This window comes from Acipenser ruthenus, chromosome 15, assembly GCF_902713425.1.
Source record: "Acipenser ruthenus chromosome 15, fAciRut3.2 maternal haplotype, whole genome shotgun sequence".
NCBI lineage: Eukaryota > Metazoa > Chordata > Actinopteri > Acipenseriformes > Acipenseridae > Acipenser > Acipenser ruthenus.
The window spans coordinates 19888562-19909473 of NC_081203.1; the positions used below are offsets into that span (position 1 = coordinate 19888562).

Below are 20912 nucleotides of genomic sequence, written 5' to 3' on the forward strand. Positions count from 1 at the left end.
AATGGTGTTATTTTCTTAATTCCTAATGGGCTATGTGTTACTAGTTTTATTTTTCAAGTCAATGTACATCTTTAAAGCTGCTATAAGGCTAGAGATGGCAGAATTCAAACTGAACCTCAGAAGCCAGGGTTAGGGCAGACAGCACTGGAATGAAGTTGGATAGCAGCCTTGAGAATCAGGATGGAGAGTGTGATGCAGCCGTGTACGAGAGATGCTCTTATTAGAGTGAGTGTGCTGCCAGTGCTGCAGTGGAATGCTTGCTGTGGAGGGTCGCCCCGCCCCTGGGTAGCACTGGCTGTAGTGGTCTTCTCAGTTTCTAACGCTGCTCATTGAAGACTGAGGCTTTCTCCTTCAGCAGGTCCAGGCACACGTGGCAGCTCCAGCTTCCTGTGAGACACCGGCAAACAAACAAACACACTTTAGAGCAGGGAGGTCCAATCACAGTCATGGAGGGTCACTCCACTCCAGGGTTAACAGATACAAAGAAAGAATTATTGACTTTAGGGTGGAGGTTTAATTGGTTCAGCTGAACAATTTAGAACAGGCCTGGAAAAAAAGACCAAGAGTGGAAGGGTCAACTTTAGCCACCCCTGCTTTAGAGGCTGGCTTCGTACAGGCCTGACTGACCAGGCCTTAGAACAACTGTGTCAGATAGTCAGTTACCAAGGAAGCACTGTATACAAGAGAGTGAGGGGTGCATGTGAGGATTTACAGTTATCAGTGACTAAGAAAATATCTTAAGCCATCATTTTGACAAAAGTGTTTTTTCAAATGTATAATCTGGCAACCTATAGCATGTTTAATGTGTTAAACGTTTAGAATTCAGTCATAATATGCATGCCTACATGTACTAGCAAACTGAGGCTGTGCTGGTGGCCTGAAGGACGAAACCAGGAGGTGGGGTGGGTCTGTCAATCCACAATAACCATTGCCTATTCACCAGTACATTGCATTGACATGCACATTATTACTATACCCTTGTAGTCGTGTTTTGTTACCATGGTTATTAAACTAAAGTTCCGTATGTTCTGTGGAAATGAAGTTGCTACTGTCATGTTCTTGAACTGAGATGGTGGCTGATGTACCTGGTGGTGTTGTATCGAAGATACTCATAACTTATCCTCAGTCACTTCTGAATATACTGTACAAAGGTCAGCTGAAATCGGAGGGCACTCTGCAACATAATCAGTGTAGATCAGCGGTGCACAAGTCCTCAATGTCTTATTAAATAATGATCTGCAAGGTTAAATTGGTTCAGTTCAATAATTTAGGGCGCAGACTGGGAGGACTCCGGACCCTGACTGGGTTTGGTTAGGGAAGCTTGTGGTGTGTCCCACCAAACCAGCAAGGTTTTTTTTATATAACTGGATGTGGTTACGTACCTTCAGGAGGCTGCGTCATGGGGGGTTTCAAACAGTACATGTGGTATCCACGGTCACAGTCATCACAGAACAGGAGCTGATCCTGGAACAGACATATCAGGTCAGTCTCAATCACGCAGCTTTAGGAGCTTCAAATAATATTGTAAGTGTGTTTTACTTTCCCTTGCATCATTGTGATACTTATGATCCTGTTGCTCAAATGATGAGTTTTATTGTATGACCTGGGAAAGTGCTTTGAACTGTGTATGGTTGGCAGTACTTCTCTTGGAGTTCCATGACTAGCAGCAGAGTCCAGACTACTGGAACTCCATTTGTAAAGCTGTTCAATGCACTTTCACAGGTAACACAAAAAACTTAAAATGTCTTTCATAGATTTTTCTGACAACTCAAAATGATTTATAAAAAGGACCAAAAATAAGCTACTTACTGTTTAACTCATGAGATATTTAAAAAGACTGTATTTTTTAAATTCTGTTCTGATTAAACTTTTCTAGGTCATTGTTAGCTTGAACAATTTAAATCTCAGCCCAAAATCCAGGGATAGTATGCCGCAATTTGTCTGTGTTCCCTAGCTGAAAAGTCTTTAACAATTTGTAAAAATTAACAGATATATTTGTATATAGCGCCTTACGTCGTTCTCAGAGGTGCCGCACAGGCTGCAGGACTTGCACTCAATGCACTGCCACTGGTAGGTGTGCACGGCCTGCATCATGTTCACAGTGAACTGCAGACAGGTGGGGTGGCCTGGGATGAGAGGGGGGCAAACAAGGAGAGCAGAGTAGAAACCAACACAGGAAACCATTAAAGAGAACCATTTGACTGCTGGGGGACAGGCAGGAGCAGGCTTCTACCCCAGAGCAGGATCACAGACAGTTTAAGACCAAGATCTCTTAGACTAGGGTGTACGCAAAGGCTCCACAATACTGCTCTTTTGAAGTATACCATTTAAGGTTATTAATGAAATTCAATTTCAATTAGGATATGTTAATAGCAACTCTACGTACATAAGTACCAAATTACAAAATGCTAAATGCACAATAATTGTGTTTTGGCAGTTTTACAGTTTGCAGAAATATTTAAGATGTTTTTTTGTTTATGTCACTGCAGTGAATGAACTGTTCACTGTGAACCTGCGTATGTATCTGCAGTTGAACTACGCGGAGCGTGTTTGGGAGAGGGGGCAGTGTTGGCAATGAAAAGATTAGAAGTACAAAACTATGACTGAGGGTGCAGCTGTATGTGGGCAGTGTATGCTGCCAAGATGTATTCCTGCCTGAAAAAGGAGCAATAAAACAAGCAGAACTGACCTCACCTGATCTGCTGCAAGTGACAGTTGTCTGGTCAAGACATTGCTGACACACAGAGAGAGGACAGCAACTAAGCTTTGCATGCAAGAGGTGTAAAACTTTATAAAACACTTGGAGATACATTTGAGAAGCATCAAGATCCTCCATGAACACACACCAGCACTGCCTCCCAGAAATTGGTAACTGATATTTTCTGTTAATAACTAGTGGCCTCGTTACTGAGTATAATGATAATGATTAAGCTGTAAAAGTGTGACTTTTGATTATTGGAATCAATAATGGAAAGTTATTAAAGTCTGCTTAAATTATTGTTGTGTGCACTCCTTCACACAGAGAAACACGCAAATAATTTTGTTTCCTTACAGCAGCATGTCTTAGTGTAACAGTCTAGCGGAGGCAGTCGTGTGTAATTTCTCAGTGAGAAACCAACATGGATTGTTTACTTTGGTTTCAGTTTCTCATGGGTAGTCTGTGACTAAGTGGTACATTTTAGTCTCATCCCAATCAGGCTTTAGCAGTACTTGGCAATAACACAACTATAACACATCTATAAATGTGTTATAAAGAAACAATATTAATACAACAAAACAACCTTTGTAGCTAATCGAAATCGCTCTGTTGCAGTAGATTTTGGTGTTGGCATTTTCCAGTCTTTCTATGGTGCTATTTTATGGTGACATGGTGGCAAACATGACTTACAAATGTGTTAGAAAGAATGTTATAAACAATTTGAGTTTTTAATAGTAACATGCTTAATAAATAGCAGCACAACAATACGGTATTATAAAAACATGTTCACAAGACTAAGAAAGGTTTTATTAAAAAGGACAGGTTTTTTTAAGCCAATTTTGATGTATTCAATCAAGTTTGCAGTTCACCTCTTTCAACTGTTGTTTTAAAGGGTTCATTAGTTTATTCTCATTTTTATGTTTTATGAAAAGGGCTTCCCAAGGCATGTATCTCATAATGTCTGTGTAACAAGCTTGGTGTCTTTCAAATGGTATTGTACTAAACTGTTATTCCAAGAATAAACAGATCCTTAAACCAGTGTGACCGGGATGTGAATGCAGAGCATTACAATCACTGTTATCACAGAGAGACAGATGCATCACCTCAATGATTGCCAAGTACAGGAACTAGCAATCTCATCCCACGACACCATGCTAGACAGGATTGGTCACTGTGAAAAAGCTTCCATTTTGCAAGATTGGCAGCCATCTTGTATATCTAGTTCAGTGTGTTGTACAGTGTGCTTGGATATGCAGATAGGCACAAGTATGTGCCAGTGCGTCCAAGGTGGTAAAAACATATTTGAGTACTCCAGCTCTACAAATATACTGTAATGACAGTCCAATGACAAGCTGAGTAAAACTTGTGCGTTTTCACAGCTGCAGTCAGTGTGGTTGTGACTCGCATTCTGAACCCTCTCAACACATGATTTGTGTGAAACCCCTCCCCCTATCCAAAGAAATGCCTAGCCCTTAGGTGTTTCCTGGTTATAGCCAGCACATTCACTTATAAATTAAAAATACAGTATGTTGGTATTTACACCAATGCAACGTGTGGGCAAGTGAGATTGTTGTGATGATTCATACAAGCTGTCGTGTGTTACATAAACACATGCATAGTGTACACACATATACACACACACCAAACGCATGCGTCTATCAAAGTGAGAACATTACGCAACTCCGATATTTCTACTGAAGTGAGTTTCTCAAGCCGTCAATGGTGCAGCTATCCAGTTACTTTCTTAAACAATCAATCCTCCAGCCACAGAACTGAGACTCATTCTTTCTTTATTTTTGTTACAACAAAATTTTCACGCAAAGACTTTTCCAGTTTGCATTAAACAAGTATGTAGACATAACATCGACAGTCAGTTTCATATAACTCTCTACTAACTGGGCTTAGGAGGGGTCCTATTACCTGTAACACATTCACAGGAAGTTAATGGGGAAAAGTAAACAAGTGCTTTAGTCAAACTTATAGTGCTGTAGCAGGGTCATAAGTGAAGAGGAAGACGTGAAACAAAATTATCAAAACGAAAAGGGTTTTGTGAGTATAATAGGCACAGCCTGCTCGAAACACATTTAGTTACAGCAGCCAGCGAGTTTTTTGCTTGAAGGAGAGCAAATGTTTTGCTAAAATTTCTGTTACCAAAAGCAGCAACACACCTGTACTTGCTGTGCATTACTTCCTGTTCCTGTGCATTTCAAAGAGCAGCTTGCATGCCGACTGTAGACACTGTGAGCCTGGTCCTCAGTAATCGTCCCATTCACTTTACAAAACTGCTGTTAATCCACTGGCCAAAAACCTACACGTGCCTGCTGATGTCAGGGATACTAAATATTGTTTTAGCCTTACGGTAAAGCTGCTTGGTGTTTGCCTGACTGGAAGCAGCAGCAAAGAAATGACCGTATCTCAGGTGGGAGTTGCATGTGCGTTTTATCCGACTCTGCACCGGCCCGCTGTGCAGCACACAGTCAGCAAGGCTCTGGAAAGCAGCTAAGGCACTAGACCTGCCTGCTGCTCAGATAGACAGTAAACCACAACTCTGCAAAATGCAATGGGGAGCCAGCTGGCAGCAGAGAAAGGAAGCTGTGCTGTATTAGGATTCCTGTATGACACGTGTGTGCAGAAAATGGAGTAGTTCCAGAACTCAAGGGCTTCATGTTGGGGTTCCATGCAGGTCTTAAAGGCATTTTATTAAATCTGAATTGCCCATAAACAAAGAGTCCACACAAGGGTTTAGCATCAGGGATACAGTAGTAGTAACAGTAAGGATTGAGACTATGAGTCTTCGTCATTGTCTTTTGTGTTAGGGATATGTAAAGAAATGAAAGTGAAGGGGTAGGAATAATGCTACTCTCCTGGTCAGATGACCTTGGGAGGTCTAGTATAACAGTCTATGTGAATGCAAGGCAAGAAAACAGAGTTTTTTCATGTTTGCTATGTCTGTCTTACACCTACACAGCAAATGGAAGTGCACAACATGTAAGGATTATGGAATTATTTGATAAGCTCTAAATACTTTAAATGAAGGGTCATCAATACAGTTTAATTAGGGGAGTAGGGAATGTAGCTAATTGTGCTCTATGCTTTATCAATAATATAATGCTTTATTATACTCATCCCTTATGCTTTATGCACTCCGCCTACACCACACTAAAATGCACATTTAGAAGTAAAATGTACTTTTAGGACCTTTTTGGACCAACAGAATGCAGTATTGTAGCTACTGCAAAGGGGAGAAACAGCGAGCTCTGAGCAGCTTTAACAGAGGTTAAATAAACTCTCAGTCTGCTTGCCTTGCTTTCACATAGTCTGTTATACTAGACCTCCCAAGGTCATCTAACCTAGCATTATTCCAACCCTTCACTTTCATTTCTTTGCATATCCCTAACACAAAAGACAATGACAAAGACTCACAGTCTAAATCCTTACTGTTTTTGTACTACTGCTGTATCCTTCTGGGATATTAAATCACAAACATTAACAAGGCAAGCTCTAGGATGGAGCGCCACATCTAGTTCCTAAAACTGGTACATTCACAGCAACTTGCTTTATTTAAAAGACCATCAGCTAGATTCTCAAAAGACATCAATACTCAAAACTCATGAGCACTTTCTTTTTTCCACCAAAGAAAAAAAAAGACAAACCAGAAATAAACAAGTTGGATATCACATTTAGGGGCTTGTAAGAAGTCTTAAATAGTTTTATTTTTTACTGAATTGTGTCAGCAATGCTTTACAGTGTTTAACTAATCCCCCCACCCCCCACCGAACACTCACACACAGACTCATACACCCACTCACTCCAAGCTGAGGACCTGATAAAACCAACAAAAATGTGTCAGACACCAAAACAAAGCAGGTATGCAATAGAAGTGCTTCTAGGATGCGCTCAGGAAGCCCAGATCACATTTATTAACCTCATCTCATCTTACTGAAATCTGAAAAAAGATGTCAACTGTGTGTTTAATATACAAATACTGACTTGAAGGTTTTATTGAAGAATATATATGCCACTGGATGTCACTTTTTCAACCCAAGGGGCAATAGTTTTCACTATAATGTAAGTATGGGTTTTATTAAACCTGTTATTACTGAGCGTTGGTGATTATTGGGCTATAGCACAAATTATTAAATCATCCCAATTGGCTAATGCATGGCCACATGGTCAAAAATAGTTACTGCTACAAAGTTACAAACTGACCACTCTAGCAGTCAATAGTCTAAGAACTATTGTCTGCTGATGACACTCAATTGTTACTCAATCCAACATCACAGGTTTATTAAAACAGAAATTGACTGGAGTTTTTACCTTGTAGTGGAAAACTGTTGCCCTTGGCGCACAATTTTCAACTTTTTTTCCAAAACCCCTGGGGCTACAGTTTTAGGGTTGTAAGTGGCAATAAAGAGAATTCATCATGTTGGTTTCACCGGCCCTGATTAGCTTTGGTGAGGTAGTCTAAGGTTATTGCTAATTGGGGTCTGTGAAACCAGCCAGTTTGGAAATTTATGGCGGAACCACTTAAAATATCACAGGATTCACCTCAAAACGAGAACAAACAATACAGTCCCTCACAAATATTTCTGAACCCTTTTGAAGACACAAACCACATTAAAATACTCAATTACACAAGTAGTAAAACTAGGCAGTACTTAGTAGTACCCTAATTACAGTGAAATATACAGTGTTATGCGCATCATAGCAAAATTAAGCTGTTATGTCTGTCAGCAAAAAAGAACATCTATTATGCCCGCAGGTGGATTCATCACAATAGAACCCACAGCACGCATTAAATATTCCAATGTGTACGTTTCATATTTATCTTTCATGACAAACACTTTCAGCTCAATCTGTATTTCAGTTCAAGTACTGTAGTTTTTTTTTTTTTTAACTGCACGAAACGTGAAACTATCATTTATCATTCGCTTGAAACATTTTAAGCCCGATCGAGACCCTTACAATACAAATAGAACCCATCAGAATGCAAAGAGGGGAGCAACTGAGTCAGTTTGAGAATGACACCAAACCAATGAACAAGGAACAGAAACTTGCAAGTAGTACAGCTCCAAAAGTAGACAGCACGCCTAACAACCACAGTGAAGCAGAGCAACCCGACCTAGAAATACACGTCTTTATACATCATTCGGGCCTGGGTGAGCAAATCCACCACTTCGTACAGGGCATGTTGCGACACAGCTCAACTGAGCTTCAAAAAGACACCATTCCCACAACCATGCCCCCGGGAAACACAGTTCTTTCTGTCACACAACCAATACAAATCAATCATTGCAGGACACAACATAGTCCCAATTTAAAAACAAATCTAATATACCATGACCCAACTGAAAATATCAGATTTATTTTTACTCATCAGCCTCTTCGACCTGTGTAAATTCCATATTTTCAGTTGGGCCATGGCATATCCTCTATATATAAAACTTGCTTAAAGGGGGCAGGGAAAGTTATACTGTGGGGAGCGTTATACTAAAATAATCGGGCATAAATAAAACACAGTGCACATTATGGTACTGATTACATTTACTGAACACTGGACCAAATACCCTGTGTATGAAATAAAACAAAAAGTATTGTAAAACTGAAATATTAAATGTAAAAGGACAATCATATAAACAGAATACAGCAGGTGGGAAATGAATGCAAAGTACAGTCATGTATATTGCCTGCTCAGGCTTATTTTCAAATGTAAAATCCTATTTGGTTCGGTACTGTAATAGTGCAAACCTGTACATAATAAAATAAAAAACGCATTGCCTGCGTGCATGTGTACAGATCTAGATTTCTAACGTGTAACTGCTGTTCTTTTGTTTCTGTGCTTTGATGTGCTGTGTTGAGTCAATGAGACTTTTTTAATTGAAACAGTAAGCCTCTGAGCTGTCAATGGTGTACCTGTTACTGAAGGTGTGTTTTTTACTGTTCTTTTCTAAGTACCCAAAGCAGTTTACATTTTAGTTGATTAATTGCATCACACTGTTAGATTATGCAAGCTGTTTGCTTACTGCGTTGGATAACAGGGAGAGCATGGTGCAGCAAATCAAATACAGGAATGCAATACACAGAAAGTAACTATACAGCCTTGTAAAACTGTAAAAAAAATGAGGAGACATTAATTATGCACGTTCTAGCCAAGGGCATGATTATTCCGAGAGCACTCTACCGGGGGAACATAATTAGGTTACTGTCGTTTATGCGTTTAAAAAACAGAACATAATTCATGATACGAATTACGCAGAGCAAACTTTCACTTTAATCTCTATTCCACAGTTCATTTTCCAGCACCAAGGAATTTGTCAGGGGAATCGTATCTCCAAGCCGTCACCACACAGATTACAAGCAAAAAGTTCAGCCAAGATGTATTTTATGTTTTTTTGAAATTCAAGTGTTTATTCTCGTTGCAATGAAATCCCCAAGCAGGTATATACAGTGCAGACAATACATGATAACAAAAAAAATAAACGTACTTTTAACTGTCTAGGTTCGTGTTATTTTATTTTATTTTTTAACTCCGGTCACTTGACCTACTTGTCACTTGTCAACTATTGACACAGGTAGTTTGCAGACTTGCCTTTTACCTCTCTAGCCCCTCCCTGTATTAACAGGTAAGCTCCCTATTAAAAGGTACAGACTTAACTACCCAACATACATATAACAATACACCAAGCAGTTCACATAACAATACAAGTCAATAAATACACAACAATGAATTGGTCCTCATCCACATTGTCTATCGTCAGTCATATTTACCTCATATACACGTATACCAGTACATTTTATATATATATATATATATATATATATATATATATATATATATATATATATAAATGGCCATTCATGATTTGCAGTTCTCGCATTTGCTTTGGAGACTGGGCCAGGCTCCTGAACTTTAATTGCATGCAGAATGCATAATGAAATTAGATAAACCAAATTTTTTTTTTAAATTATATGGAAATACGGCTGCATAAAAAGGGAAGAACCAGGGAGAGGTGGTTGATTCCTCAGTGTTGGAAAATGATCCTTGCAGTGTAATATTTTGCTCTGAATAAACCTTGTCAGATGGATGAATCAGAAATTAATACTTGGATAAAATGGATCTTGATTTTTTTCTCTTTTTTTGGCGAAATGTGAATTATAATTAATTTCAAAAAACTGTCCTATACTAGTGTGCACAAATACTACACCCTGCATTCTGTAGCCATAACAGAGGTCGGTAAGGAAGGATCCCCAACGTTCAGCATTTACACAAAACTATTAAACAACACTGTAAAATGTAGAAATACTGACAGAAACTACTTCTTTCTTTTATCTTCTCTTTTCCCTTCTTGCCTACGTGACGGACTAGCCACTCACACCTGTGAAAGCTTCATGTCCCATTCGTGGATAATCAGCACACACCCAGTCCTCTTAATGTAACCATTAAGACACCATTCACTCTTATCAATAGGGAGTGGAGTCCACACTCCAAGATAGTATAGTGAGCGATCTCAAACCATTCCAACATGCCAGTTCCCACAGCCGCTTTATCACTAGTAGCTTTTGAAAAGTGAACAAGAGGGGGCACCGGACGCCCATTCCAGGATCCTAACAGCTAACTGATCCCAGGACTGCATCCAGACACATCCCAGTGAATCAGCAGTACGGCTATGGCTTAGCAACCCATTCCAGACACCCAGTGTCTCCTACCCTCTGTCCTGAATCTGCCTCAACTTCCAAATGTGTCCTGTTTTTTTTAAAGGATTTACACCATCACTTGTTCTGTATACCAAGTTGCTGCTGCATTGTTTGCTTCAGGTAGATGAACACAGGCCAAATAAACTGAATCAGTATTCAACCTTGTACAGGTATCAACAAAACAACAAGTGGGCTGAACCCTCCTTCATGTCTGACCCTAGGCACAGTCCTTTATTAAACTTACAAAGTATATCTTTTTTAAATTAATTTATTTTCCCTTTAAAAAAAAAAACAAAAACAAAAAAAAAAAAACAGAAAATGTACACCACCAACATAAATCAAAAACAAAAAATAAAAACAAGCTATTTGCCCTAAGCAGCACATTTTCTAAAATGTAAATTAAATACCCAAAATATAAATTGCAACTTCTTTCTTCTATTATTATTATTATTATTATTATTATTATTATTATTATTATTATTATTATTCCAGATTTTGAATTTCCCAGTTCAACTGGTTTTGTCCTCCTGAAACCTCAGTGGTGCCTATGGCTGTATTGCACTATTGAAGCAGTCCAATGGGCAGGTCCGCCTGCTATGTGAATTTTGGGGCTGGCTGGACGGCTGTCTTCCTCCCTGGGGTCCTGGTCCAGGTGGGGGGGGGGGGGGGGGAGAGAGAGGGGGGCTGCACCTCCGTCTTGTGGCAAGGGGGCTGGAACCTGGAGCTGGCTGGATCCTAGGGAGTGAAGGGGGATGATGGTCGTTGGATGGGCAAACAGTAAAAACACAATCAAACCATCAACAGAGAGGGTTCAGTGTTGAACTCACAGCTTCCACTAGCTCAGAAAGAAGAATACACACGTTCCACAAAATGACTCTAAAATCTTACTGATCATGCATTTTCAGTTTTTACATAGGACTCACATGTGCAGCTTTGAAAGAAACATAGTTTATCTAATATACATATTAATTTTAAAACTTGATACCTGGTACTACACCAGGATAAAGAAAGTTCTCTGTTTCCATGCCTTGTTATCCATGCGTTTCCCAGGTCATTTCACTCCAGCAGTGTCCACTGGGTCAAAGCATGTTACTGGCTGAAAGGGTGTCAGTTAACAGGGGAAGCAGCTGGTTGATTAATAACAAGAAAGGATGGGATTAGGACAATTTAGCTCTCCAGGTGATATGATCAAGGAAGTGCAACACTACCTGAAAGCATAGCTTGCAACATTGAGATTTCTTTAACCAAGTGTAGTACCAAATATTTTGTTTTCAAAGTTGTTTCCTTTAACATGCATTTCTTTCAAAACTGCACATTTTAGACCAACAAAGCGAACAGAAGATTTCTGACATGATTTGGTTAAATACAAACACTTTAAGCATTGGTCCTGCGTTTATGTTTCTGGACCTCTTGAACAGATTTTACATGATCCCTTGATAGAGATATGTGTAGATGGAATGAGGGAGACCTGTTTTTAGAATAAACAATGCATGAGATAGTTAAGGTGTGAATTCAATCAAAACTCACAGTGCTGCTTCCCTGCTCTACAGCGCTATCAATCAAACTGTTCAAAAAAGGGCGCCAGCGTCTTTAAGAATTGATTTTATTTCGCAGCTTCAAATCCCATTTTTTTGTCTCCTGTGCTTATGTTGTGCATGGTATTTTCTGTGTCAGGTGCTTTGACCTGACTTTAGCAGCTGCTCTTCAGTTCTAGTTGTCTGCCATGGACATATGTAACCCAGGCTAGATCAGCCATTGTGTCTTTATAAGTTACTGAAATGTCTGGCAGCAATATAAAAAAAGATCCTTACAGACTCCTTCTCTTCACAGCACTCTGGCTCTTGCTTCTATAGAAGCACTCTGGGTGCTCTAGCCTAGCTTACATACTTTACTGGCTCTTCTATAGCGGCAATCTGGGTGGTCTAGACTGTGTCACTGGTTCTTACTTCTATAGTGGTACTTGGATGATCTAGCCTGGGTTACACACAGTATGTCTAGAACTGAGGAGCAGCACCTTAACACAGACTACACCAAAAAGTTGGGAAAGAAAACTCCACTCAGTAATTGCAAACACCACAAAAAAAAAAAAAATACCATCAAAAAGTAATTTGAAGCTTCCTCTTTAAAACACAAGTATACAGTGAGTGAAATGTTTAACTTAGTGTTGCTATAGAACAGGGTAACGAAGGAAATAAGTTACCAACATCATGGAAACGTGTGTAAATGTCCCTATGTAAATGTAGGGTTACCACGAAAAGGAATGCAATGGAATCTATTAAAATAAACACCACAATGTCCTTGTGTGTAATTGGGGTGTTTTTCATTCCTTCTGAAAAGGGGTTTATTTTTAAGTTACAGGGGGGACAGCACAATCATGGCTGGCTGGCTGCCTGGAACATTAATCTTGAGTTCTAATAATCTCATTTGTAAAACCACAACAAAATTGTAAAGAGCTAATAATTGCGTTGATGGTAAATATACATTCTGGCATGTGTAGTTTGGCACTGACAAAGGAAAACTAGCATTCATCTTTAAAGGCTTTCCTGGCATTGCAAGTTTGCATTCCTTTTCCAAACCCTCCTTTTTCTTACTGCTATACAGTAATGCAGAACAATTGCGTGAAGGTCTACTGTGTAGAAAGAGTGTTGATTTACTTTATTGCAAGCCCTGACAAAGCAAGGCTGGGAGATTAGAGCCCTGTAGAATACGATCTCCCCATTTAATTTCACATTCACATGGTTTAGCTTAAAATGACACATTTTTTAAAAATAATAAAAAATAAATGGAAAAGTGTAGTTAGTGGTGAGTCATAGAGTCACTTGAGAGTGTGTAGCTGTTTATATGCAAATAAAATGTGTAAAGACTTCATCCAGGAAACACGTATTCTGAAATAGACTAAAACCAAAAGACTTTCATTGCTTTGCTGGTAGGGTAGTGTATATGGCCTTCAACAGCTATAGAGAACCTTAGCTAATGTGAATGAGAAGCAGGTGTAACAGTTGTATCTGTTCAGTTTGAATTGATTAAGCAGTGTGTGAATGCACAGCACTGGCACTTCCTCACAGCTGGGTGTATTTTAATGATATGAGTAGCAAAAGCTTTATGCTAATCCGGTTAAACAGCAAGGGTGGGAACAAGGCATGAGTCACAATGAAATCCGCGCTCCACATTGTCACAACTACTGTGGCCAGCAGGGGCGCTGTTTTCTACCATTCAGTTGCTTTAACTCGCTGTTTGCTGGATTTCCATTTGCTTCAATTCTAGACTATTCCAGGAAGCTGTAAAGTGGTGACAGGCTTGGTGGAATTCTGCACACATGTCAATAAACTGTTAAAGCTGCAGCAGCATTGCTCTTGTTGGGATAATAATGATGCACTAAGAACAGCCTTCTATACAGCACAGAGACAAGCTAATGCAGCTCGCACTGCGCCCCCTATGGGACACAGTGAAGAGCATTGTCTGCCAACTGAACTCTAGAGCTCTTTCGCTCTGTGACTAATACCTTTTCTCCACCAGTGTTGTTTAGCCCCCCAAGTGACAATAATAATATTGTGGAAGGTCTGGGTCAGGTTTGGAGACAATTAATTTTGTTCAATTCCAATTCAAATTCCATTTCCAATTATTATTTTTTTTTAATCAATTCCCAAATTCCAATTCCCTTTTTATCAATTCAAATTCAAATTCCTCCAAAGGAATTCCTTTGAAGGACCTGACATGGAATTGTAATTGTAATTGATTAAGAGGGAATGTAAATGGGAATTGGAATTGGGACTCTGGTATGGGTTACAGGGAGTTTGTAAATTTAAGGGCATTGCTGTTTGAATGAGAACAGCGTGGAAGCATGGAGTCTGAGGGAGTCAGTCTAAGGCAGTCTTGTGTTTCATCCTGTAATGTAAGGGAACTAGGGGTGTGTGAAAAACAGGATTCTGTGGCTTCTCCCTCCTCCCATTTCAAATGTGTTTGGGTTTCACAGTGCTTTAGAATACTACTGTAATTCCGGTTAATAAATTCAATGACAAATGCTTGATTTTGAAGTCTCTCTCACTGTGCTGAAGACATCGAAAAAGACTTTCAGTTGAAACGCTTGTCATTGAGTTTATTAAGCTTCTTTTAATATTTCTAAATTTGAGGATCCTAAACTGAAAGTTGAACGTGAAGTTTCTGGAATCTAACCCAAGGTAGAGATGTGGTCACGCTGGTATCTTAAATTTAAATATAGGCTAGTCTGCAGTCTTTTAAATTGTTTTTTTGATGAAACAGTGTCACCAATTATCTCAATAACAATATTTGTGGAGTATTTCCCTGCTAACTGGACTTCTGGTACTTGCAGACCCAACAGTAAGACCTTTTAGGGACACTTGAGTGGGGACAATCCATATCACAAAATACTATAGTACCGTCCGGAAACTATTAAGCATTGATTTCCAATGCAGTGGTCGTTACCTGTTAGATAACTGACCACAGCGACAGTCACGTGTCCCAAACCGAACAAATGTTTGTGTTTAAGATGAAATTTTTTAGGTTTTATTTTAACCTGGATCACTTTGGATGCTTGTGTTAATGTTGGTATTTAAAGCGAGTTGGCATTTAAAGTCCTGGTAGTTTTCACCTGTGGCATGATGACTGCCCTGCTCTGATTGGTTGAATTTGGTTGTTCTGCAGGTACCAGAATTCATATACAAGGTACCCCAATTAGCAGGGCAATACACAGGCATGACAACAGAAAACTCTGTGGGGCAGTTATCTTGCATAACCGGTTTCAAAGCCATGTGTAGTGCCCTGTAGTGTAGTTTCACTATTGGTTGAAGGAACAAAAACAGCTGTAAATGGTACTTACCTTTCAGCTTTCCAGAGTGTACTCCCCGCACAGTGCCAGAGGGTCTCCTGACCCCCCCTCCCCGACTCCCCTCATCCCCAGCTCCCAGGATCCTCTGTGGCTGCGCTAGGTGGTCACAATCGGACAGAGTTCAAGTGGGTTTTCTAGTGGTGAATCTTCTTTTAACCTTTTTTGTTATATTCCTGAAATCCAATTCCCCTTGCAGTATTGCCAGTGGGGATCGCCAAGGCTATTATTCTTTCTCCTTCTTTCAGAAATATCCAATGGAACAGATTTAATTTAGTTTCTGTGTCTTTTAACAAAAGTCTTTTTTTTCTTCTTTTAATTTTCACACAGGCTGGTTGCTTTCTCTACCACAACATATTGTACAAATCAATCCACATTTTCAGGGTTTCAGTTTTTAAATGTCATTTAACTCAAACTAAAAGCATCAGGATGTTTTGTATTAAATAAAATTACATTAAATTAAATAAACTGGCTGCGGATCATCATTCCTCAAAAGTGGCGTTCAGTCCCTCTATTGCTTCCGCAGAGTCAAATAATAATAAAAAAAAGCTTAAGGCTCCAAAAAAAAAAAAAAAAAAAAAAAGCAGCATAAATTGTCCACTAAAAAAAAAAAAAAAAAAAAAATAGCATTCTCTTCAAAAGAAAAAAAAAAAAGCAGCAGCAGACTTTTTCAGAGTTTTTGTTTTCTGTTTATTTTCTATCTGCATCTGGGGGAGCCCATGCTGCCATTGGACAGAGGCTCATCAAAATCTTCATCGTCAAAGCCGTGAAACGTGGAGGTGTCGCTTTCCGAGGTGGCCCCAAACAAGTCCTCCGTGCAGCAGCCCGTCTTCCTCTCCTCTGTCCCTCGGCCATGGGCAGCTGACATGTATGATGAATATATCAGCACCGGGGTTTAGCAACACACAGCATTAGCTACTAAAGCAGTCAACCTGGCCTGATCGCTCACGGTGCACCTAACAGTCATGCTTGGTGTTGCAATAGCAGGAACGCAGATGACAACAAGGATAGCGGGGCAGCATTCTCAAACTAAAAAACGATGGACTGTTTCAAAAATAACACTTGAAACAATGGTTTCTTTTAAATCTTAAAAAAAGAAATATATTTCTATTCAATTTTCCCCTTCGAGATGTTTATATTTAACTTTAACAGTTTGTTTTTTAATAGAACACAGTGCCACCAGATGGCCAAATATTGTAATTGCTATTTTTGTTTTAAAAAAAACAAACAATCAAAAAAAAAATAACACAGTGCCATTAAAAAAATTTTTAATGAATGCTGATAAAAAAGAGAATCAGACAATATACGCTGTCCCTTTTCCCTCCCCAATCATGATACTGCAGATGGAAGAAAAGACACACACCAAAAGATTTGTGTCCCTGAATCTTTGTAGTCATCAGTGTTATGCCGTAACAAGCCAGCGAAATCTCTCTATAAACTGTCAGGCACACCCAGAAATGTTGCAGAAAGCTCTAAAATGAGACACACATTAACATATAATAAACTCAAGGCCCTTTATTTTCAGGTTTTACAGATTTTACCAGCAAAAGATATAGCAATTTAGCCCACTCAAGCATGTTGCCTGTGCTAGTTTAGGCTAACAAGTAAGTGATGTTGTATTAGATTACACGTGGCAGCTCTATTTACATATATAATGAATTAGTGCAATACAAGGCTGTCTGTTTAAATAAAGTACAGGCAGATGCACACAAGCCTGCTGGTCTCTGTTTATGTCTGGTTCTCCCCTTTTACACAGTCACTCAGACAATTGATAGGCCTATGTGTTAATATCACCCTCATATATTTACCCCAAAAACAGGCCAATTAAGAATTTGCATGGATTTTCACTTTTTTATATATATAGTTTAGTACATATACAATTTTAAAAAGGGTTTTAATTATATTATACTAATTTGCTGAGATGCGTACGTTTTGTGGTAATAATAAATATAAAATATATAGTAGATACTGTTTAGTTTTTCTTCTTTAACTATATATTATAAAAAACATCGCACACAGTGCTGCAAAACACAAGCTCATTTCACACCACTCAAGGTTAGAGCAGCCAGTCACTCTGACCTACAGTGAAGTGGATACCAGCTTGTATTGCACAACACCCTATACAATGAACACATTTTGCTTCATAAAGTCGAATGAAACCTGCTGAATAATGTTAACATATTGAATTACAAACCACTTAGTAGTTCTCCATATACAGTACTGACAAAAATTGAAAAAATGTGACATTTCCAAATCCAACATTAAATACTGTGCTACTATTATGGCTTTTATTCATGGTTTGTATTAACATTAAACTGTCCAGCTCATGTCACAATGCAGCTCTGCATCAGTGGAAGCAATTGCTTTTCTTTGGATTTCTAAAAACGAGTCATTGCACTCAACCCTACCCCATTAGGTGCTACCTGTGTTACAGCATGGTCTCACTCAAACAGTCAATCACTCAGTGAAGCCGCTAGTCACTGCTGTTCGTTCTATCTACTGCACAAGTGGCTGCTGTGCACTACAGGGTAACAGCCCAGGCACCTCCATAAGCAAAGGACATGCTCCCCATCACACAGAAATACAGACACCAATTAAAGAATGAAAAAGGGCTAGAAACACACAGAACTGTAAATATGCTAGTCCCTTCTGAACTGGAAACACAGAGCACCAAACCCACATTTTTTACTTTTTTTTTTTTTAACCCTGAGTAAAGCCTCTATTGCTTTCCAGTCCGTCTGCCGTTTTAAAAGTCCTAACCCATGATATAAAATCAATTTTCTTATTAACAGCAACATTATTGCACAGAAGAACTTTTGTTTCTCTGCTTGACTTTCAGGACGTGTAGATTTTTTCCAACACAATGCAATACCTGTACAGCAGGTCACACTGGAGTGAATCTTTATCCACAGCACCAGAAGTGATTAGCTACCAGGAAGCAACAGTACATATGCATAGAAATCAAAATCAAACAAAAGAACCAAGAGATATTCAAGGAATTAATCAATGAATCGGATATCATGTTGCTAACGCTAAGAAGAAGGGTTAACAAGTCTCAGGTTTTTATGTCTTTATCACATTTTTAAAAAGAGTTCAACTAATTGTTGCTAGAGTAGATTTTGCTTTCTCCCCAGCAAGTTCCAAACCGCATTAAGTGACAGGCTGCCTGGTGTGCTCCGAGACTCTGTATTCATTTGATTTTCACCATACCCTACTGCTGTTGAGAACAAAAAAGCTAATAAAATACCAAGCTTTCATTTCCATACCAAAACGAACAAAAGCACGAAAAGAACAATGATATTTGTTTGTGAATGAGTGATTTGCAAAACATTTAAATATAATGTAAACTGAAGAACAATGCAGTTCAATTTTCAATTCCCCCTGTAAACATTGGTAAAGTCAGTGGGGCTGCTTTAAGCTGGCACACAGACACACAGGCACACAGACACAGACATGCACAGACAATAATCTTGCTGTGTACATGCCATGTACATACATACATATGGGTGCATCATGTTCGATTCAGACCTAGATATAATGAAAAATGACGCCTGCTCCCTTCACTGTTTCATAGTAGGATACTAACATACTGTATAAAATGTGTGGCTAGTAAGTCAGTCACAGCACAGAAACCGGTCTGCTGGAAGCATTAAGTGATGTGCAACAAGATTCAGACTCGAGAGAGCCCTGCAGTGCACCTCAAGTCTTGCATTGAACTGCGTAATATGGGCATCATTCATCTCAAGGAAGAGAAAACATTATGAACAGCAGAATGCATGATTTTCACAACATGACAGGCAGCATCCTTCACAATGGGTTGGGAATGGTTTTCCACAGCAGCACTGCAACATGACAAATCATCCCTGTGTGCATGCTGGCACAACCACAGGCACAAAGACACATACACATGCACACTAGCAGGCAGCTACATTAAAGAAACAGATATATTTGATAGTGAAATGGATCTGGTACATTCAGCTTGATTTCAGCTACTTGAATGCTGAAACAAGCATAACTGAAGCAATCAGTAGAAATATTTGATAAGGCTCAAGTTTTTAAACTGAGAAAAGAGTTATCTGATTGAGACTCAAATTGTTAACTTGACACATGAAACGTCATTTCTGTGCAAGTCGTTTAATACACTCAGTTATTTGCAGGATTTTAATATGTAATATCAATGATTTCATCAATTACAATGCATTATGAATTATAAACCAAAAAAGGGCAAACACCAGCAATCATTCACTTTTGAATGTTTTGTTGTTTATTTTCTTGGGGCAAGGGAGTGCGAGTACTTGCAATAGTATTAATTGATAATACAGATGTAATGCTTTCCTGTGAAGAGGGGGCTGCGAATGGCATTGCTTGTACTGTATTTTGCAGGCATCAAGCAAAATGGACCACTTTCATTCCGCTGAGCTTTTTTCTGATGAAAATGGTTTCCTGTACACCTGTTTGCACTGGACCCTATGAATGTATTAGCAAAACCTCTGCAAAGCAAACTACTGACAAGCTGGTGAATGGTGTGAAGTGCTTGAAACCTTATCCTCGGTTTCATTATACAAATCGTACTGAACCTTTGCTAGGTGCAGTAGCGGAAGATATCCACCAGACGGTGTTTAGACAAAACAGAGCTCTTTTAGAACCAGATTCGTGGATAAACATTTGCATTCCGGGTTTCTTCATTTCCTTCTTTTTGTTTTTCGTACATAGAAATCTGTGTGTGTTGTGTTATGCCCAAATGAAACAGGTTCTTCACATGGGGGTAACAATAACAGAGGGTGTCTATTAGCTAAACACTGCAACGGGGTAAGTGAACTAAAAATAACTAATTGCCTCTACTTTTCTTTATACACACACATCTGTTTCATTTGCTGTGGGGTGTTTTATTGCTCAGAACCTGAAACCCTTATTTGCTATTTTGTTATCTGTGGACACTAGATTAGTGTAGGGTCTCTAAATAATAATATACATGTAATATTTATAACAGCGGCCTGATAGTGAGTGATCCAATTGTGAAATAACAAGCACTTGTATATGGTAGATCAGAAACCAAGGCAGACACTTTATCAGCACTTATATGATATTTGTACAAGTACAGTGTGTCTCTATCACCTGCAGCTTTGAATCTAAATGCGGTCGTGACCTATATTAATGTGTAGGAACGCCCTCTCTTCCTGCAGGCTCACAGCAGGTTAGTAGCTGGAGAGCAGTGTGAGGTGAGCAGGAAAACCACAGTGTCTCCCAGGGAACATGCTGTCTTGCACTCACATGAGCTCTTGCCCTCTTATCTCAGTCCACAGTCTGAAAATGGGTGCAGGCTTATCACATGCACAGAGGAAGGTATGCAGGGTGTAAGCCAGGCCACCAGTACACTATACTGCAGGATTTTTGGGGGATGGGGGACTGTGCATTTTATCTTTAGTGCATAACTGAGAGAAAACCAGAAACTAAACAGAAATAAATAAAGGCCAAAAATAAATTTTATCGGGGCTATGGTGCAGCGTTTAAACAAATACACATTTAAGAAATAGAAAAACAAACTATAGACATTTTCCTTGCTGTTTTTTTTTTCATTACAATAAAACGTGTTTAAACTTTTTACTCCTGTTGAATGTTTACAGGTGAGGTTTTGTGGGGTATTAATGTAGGTAGTAAAGTTCCCTTGAAAATAAA

At 39.1% G+C, this 20912-nt stretch overlaps 1 protein-coding gene across 2 annotated transcripts in view; it reads right to left on the reverse strand.

Annotated features, from left to right (window-relative positions):
* Positions 1 to 9524: 9524 nt before the first annotated feature.
* Positions 9525 to 20912, reverse strand: part of LOC117419483 (zinc finger protein DPF3-like) — a 53761-nt gene continuing 42373 nt past the window's right edge. Inside the window, exons 9-10 of one of the 2 annotated variants that reach the window (XM_058987361.1) lie at positions 15231 to 16097; positions 10992 to 11128 (exon numbers count right to left, since the gene is read on the reverse strand). In XM_058987361.1, coding sequence (XP_058843344.1) covers positions 15934 to 16097 — 164 coding nt within the window. In that variant the 3' untranslated portion in view covers positions 10992 to 11128; positions 15231 to 15933. Of the gene's footprint in view, positions 11129 to 15230; positions 16098 to 20912 lie in introns of both variants that reach the window. The other variant, XM_058987360.1, reaches the window with a different exon arrangement.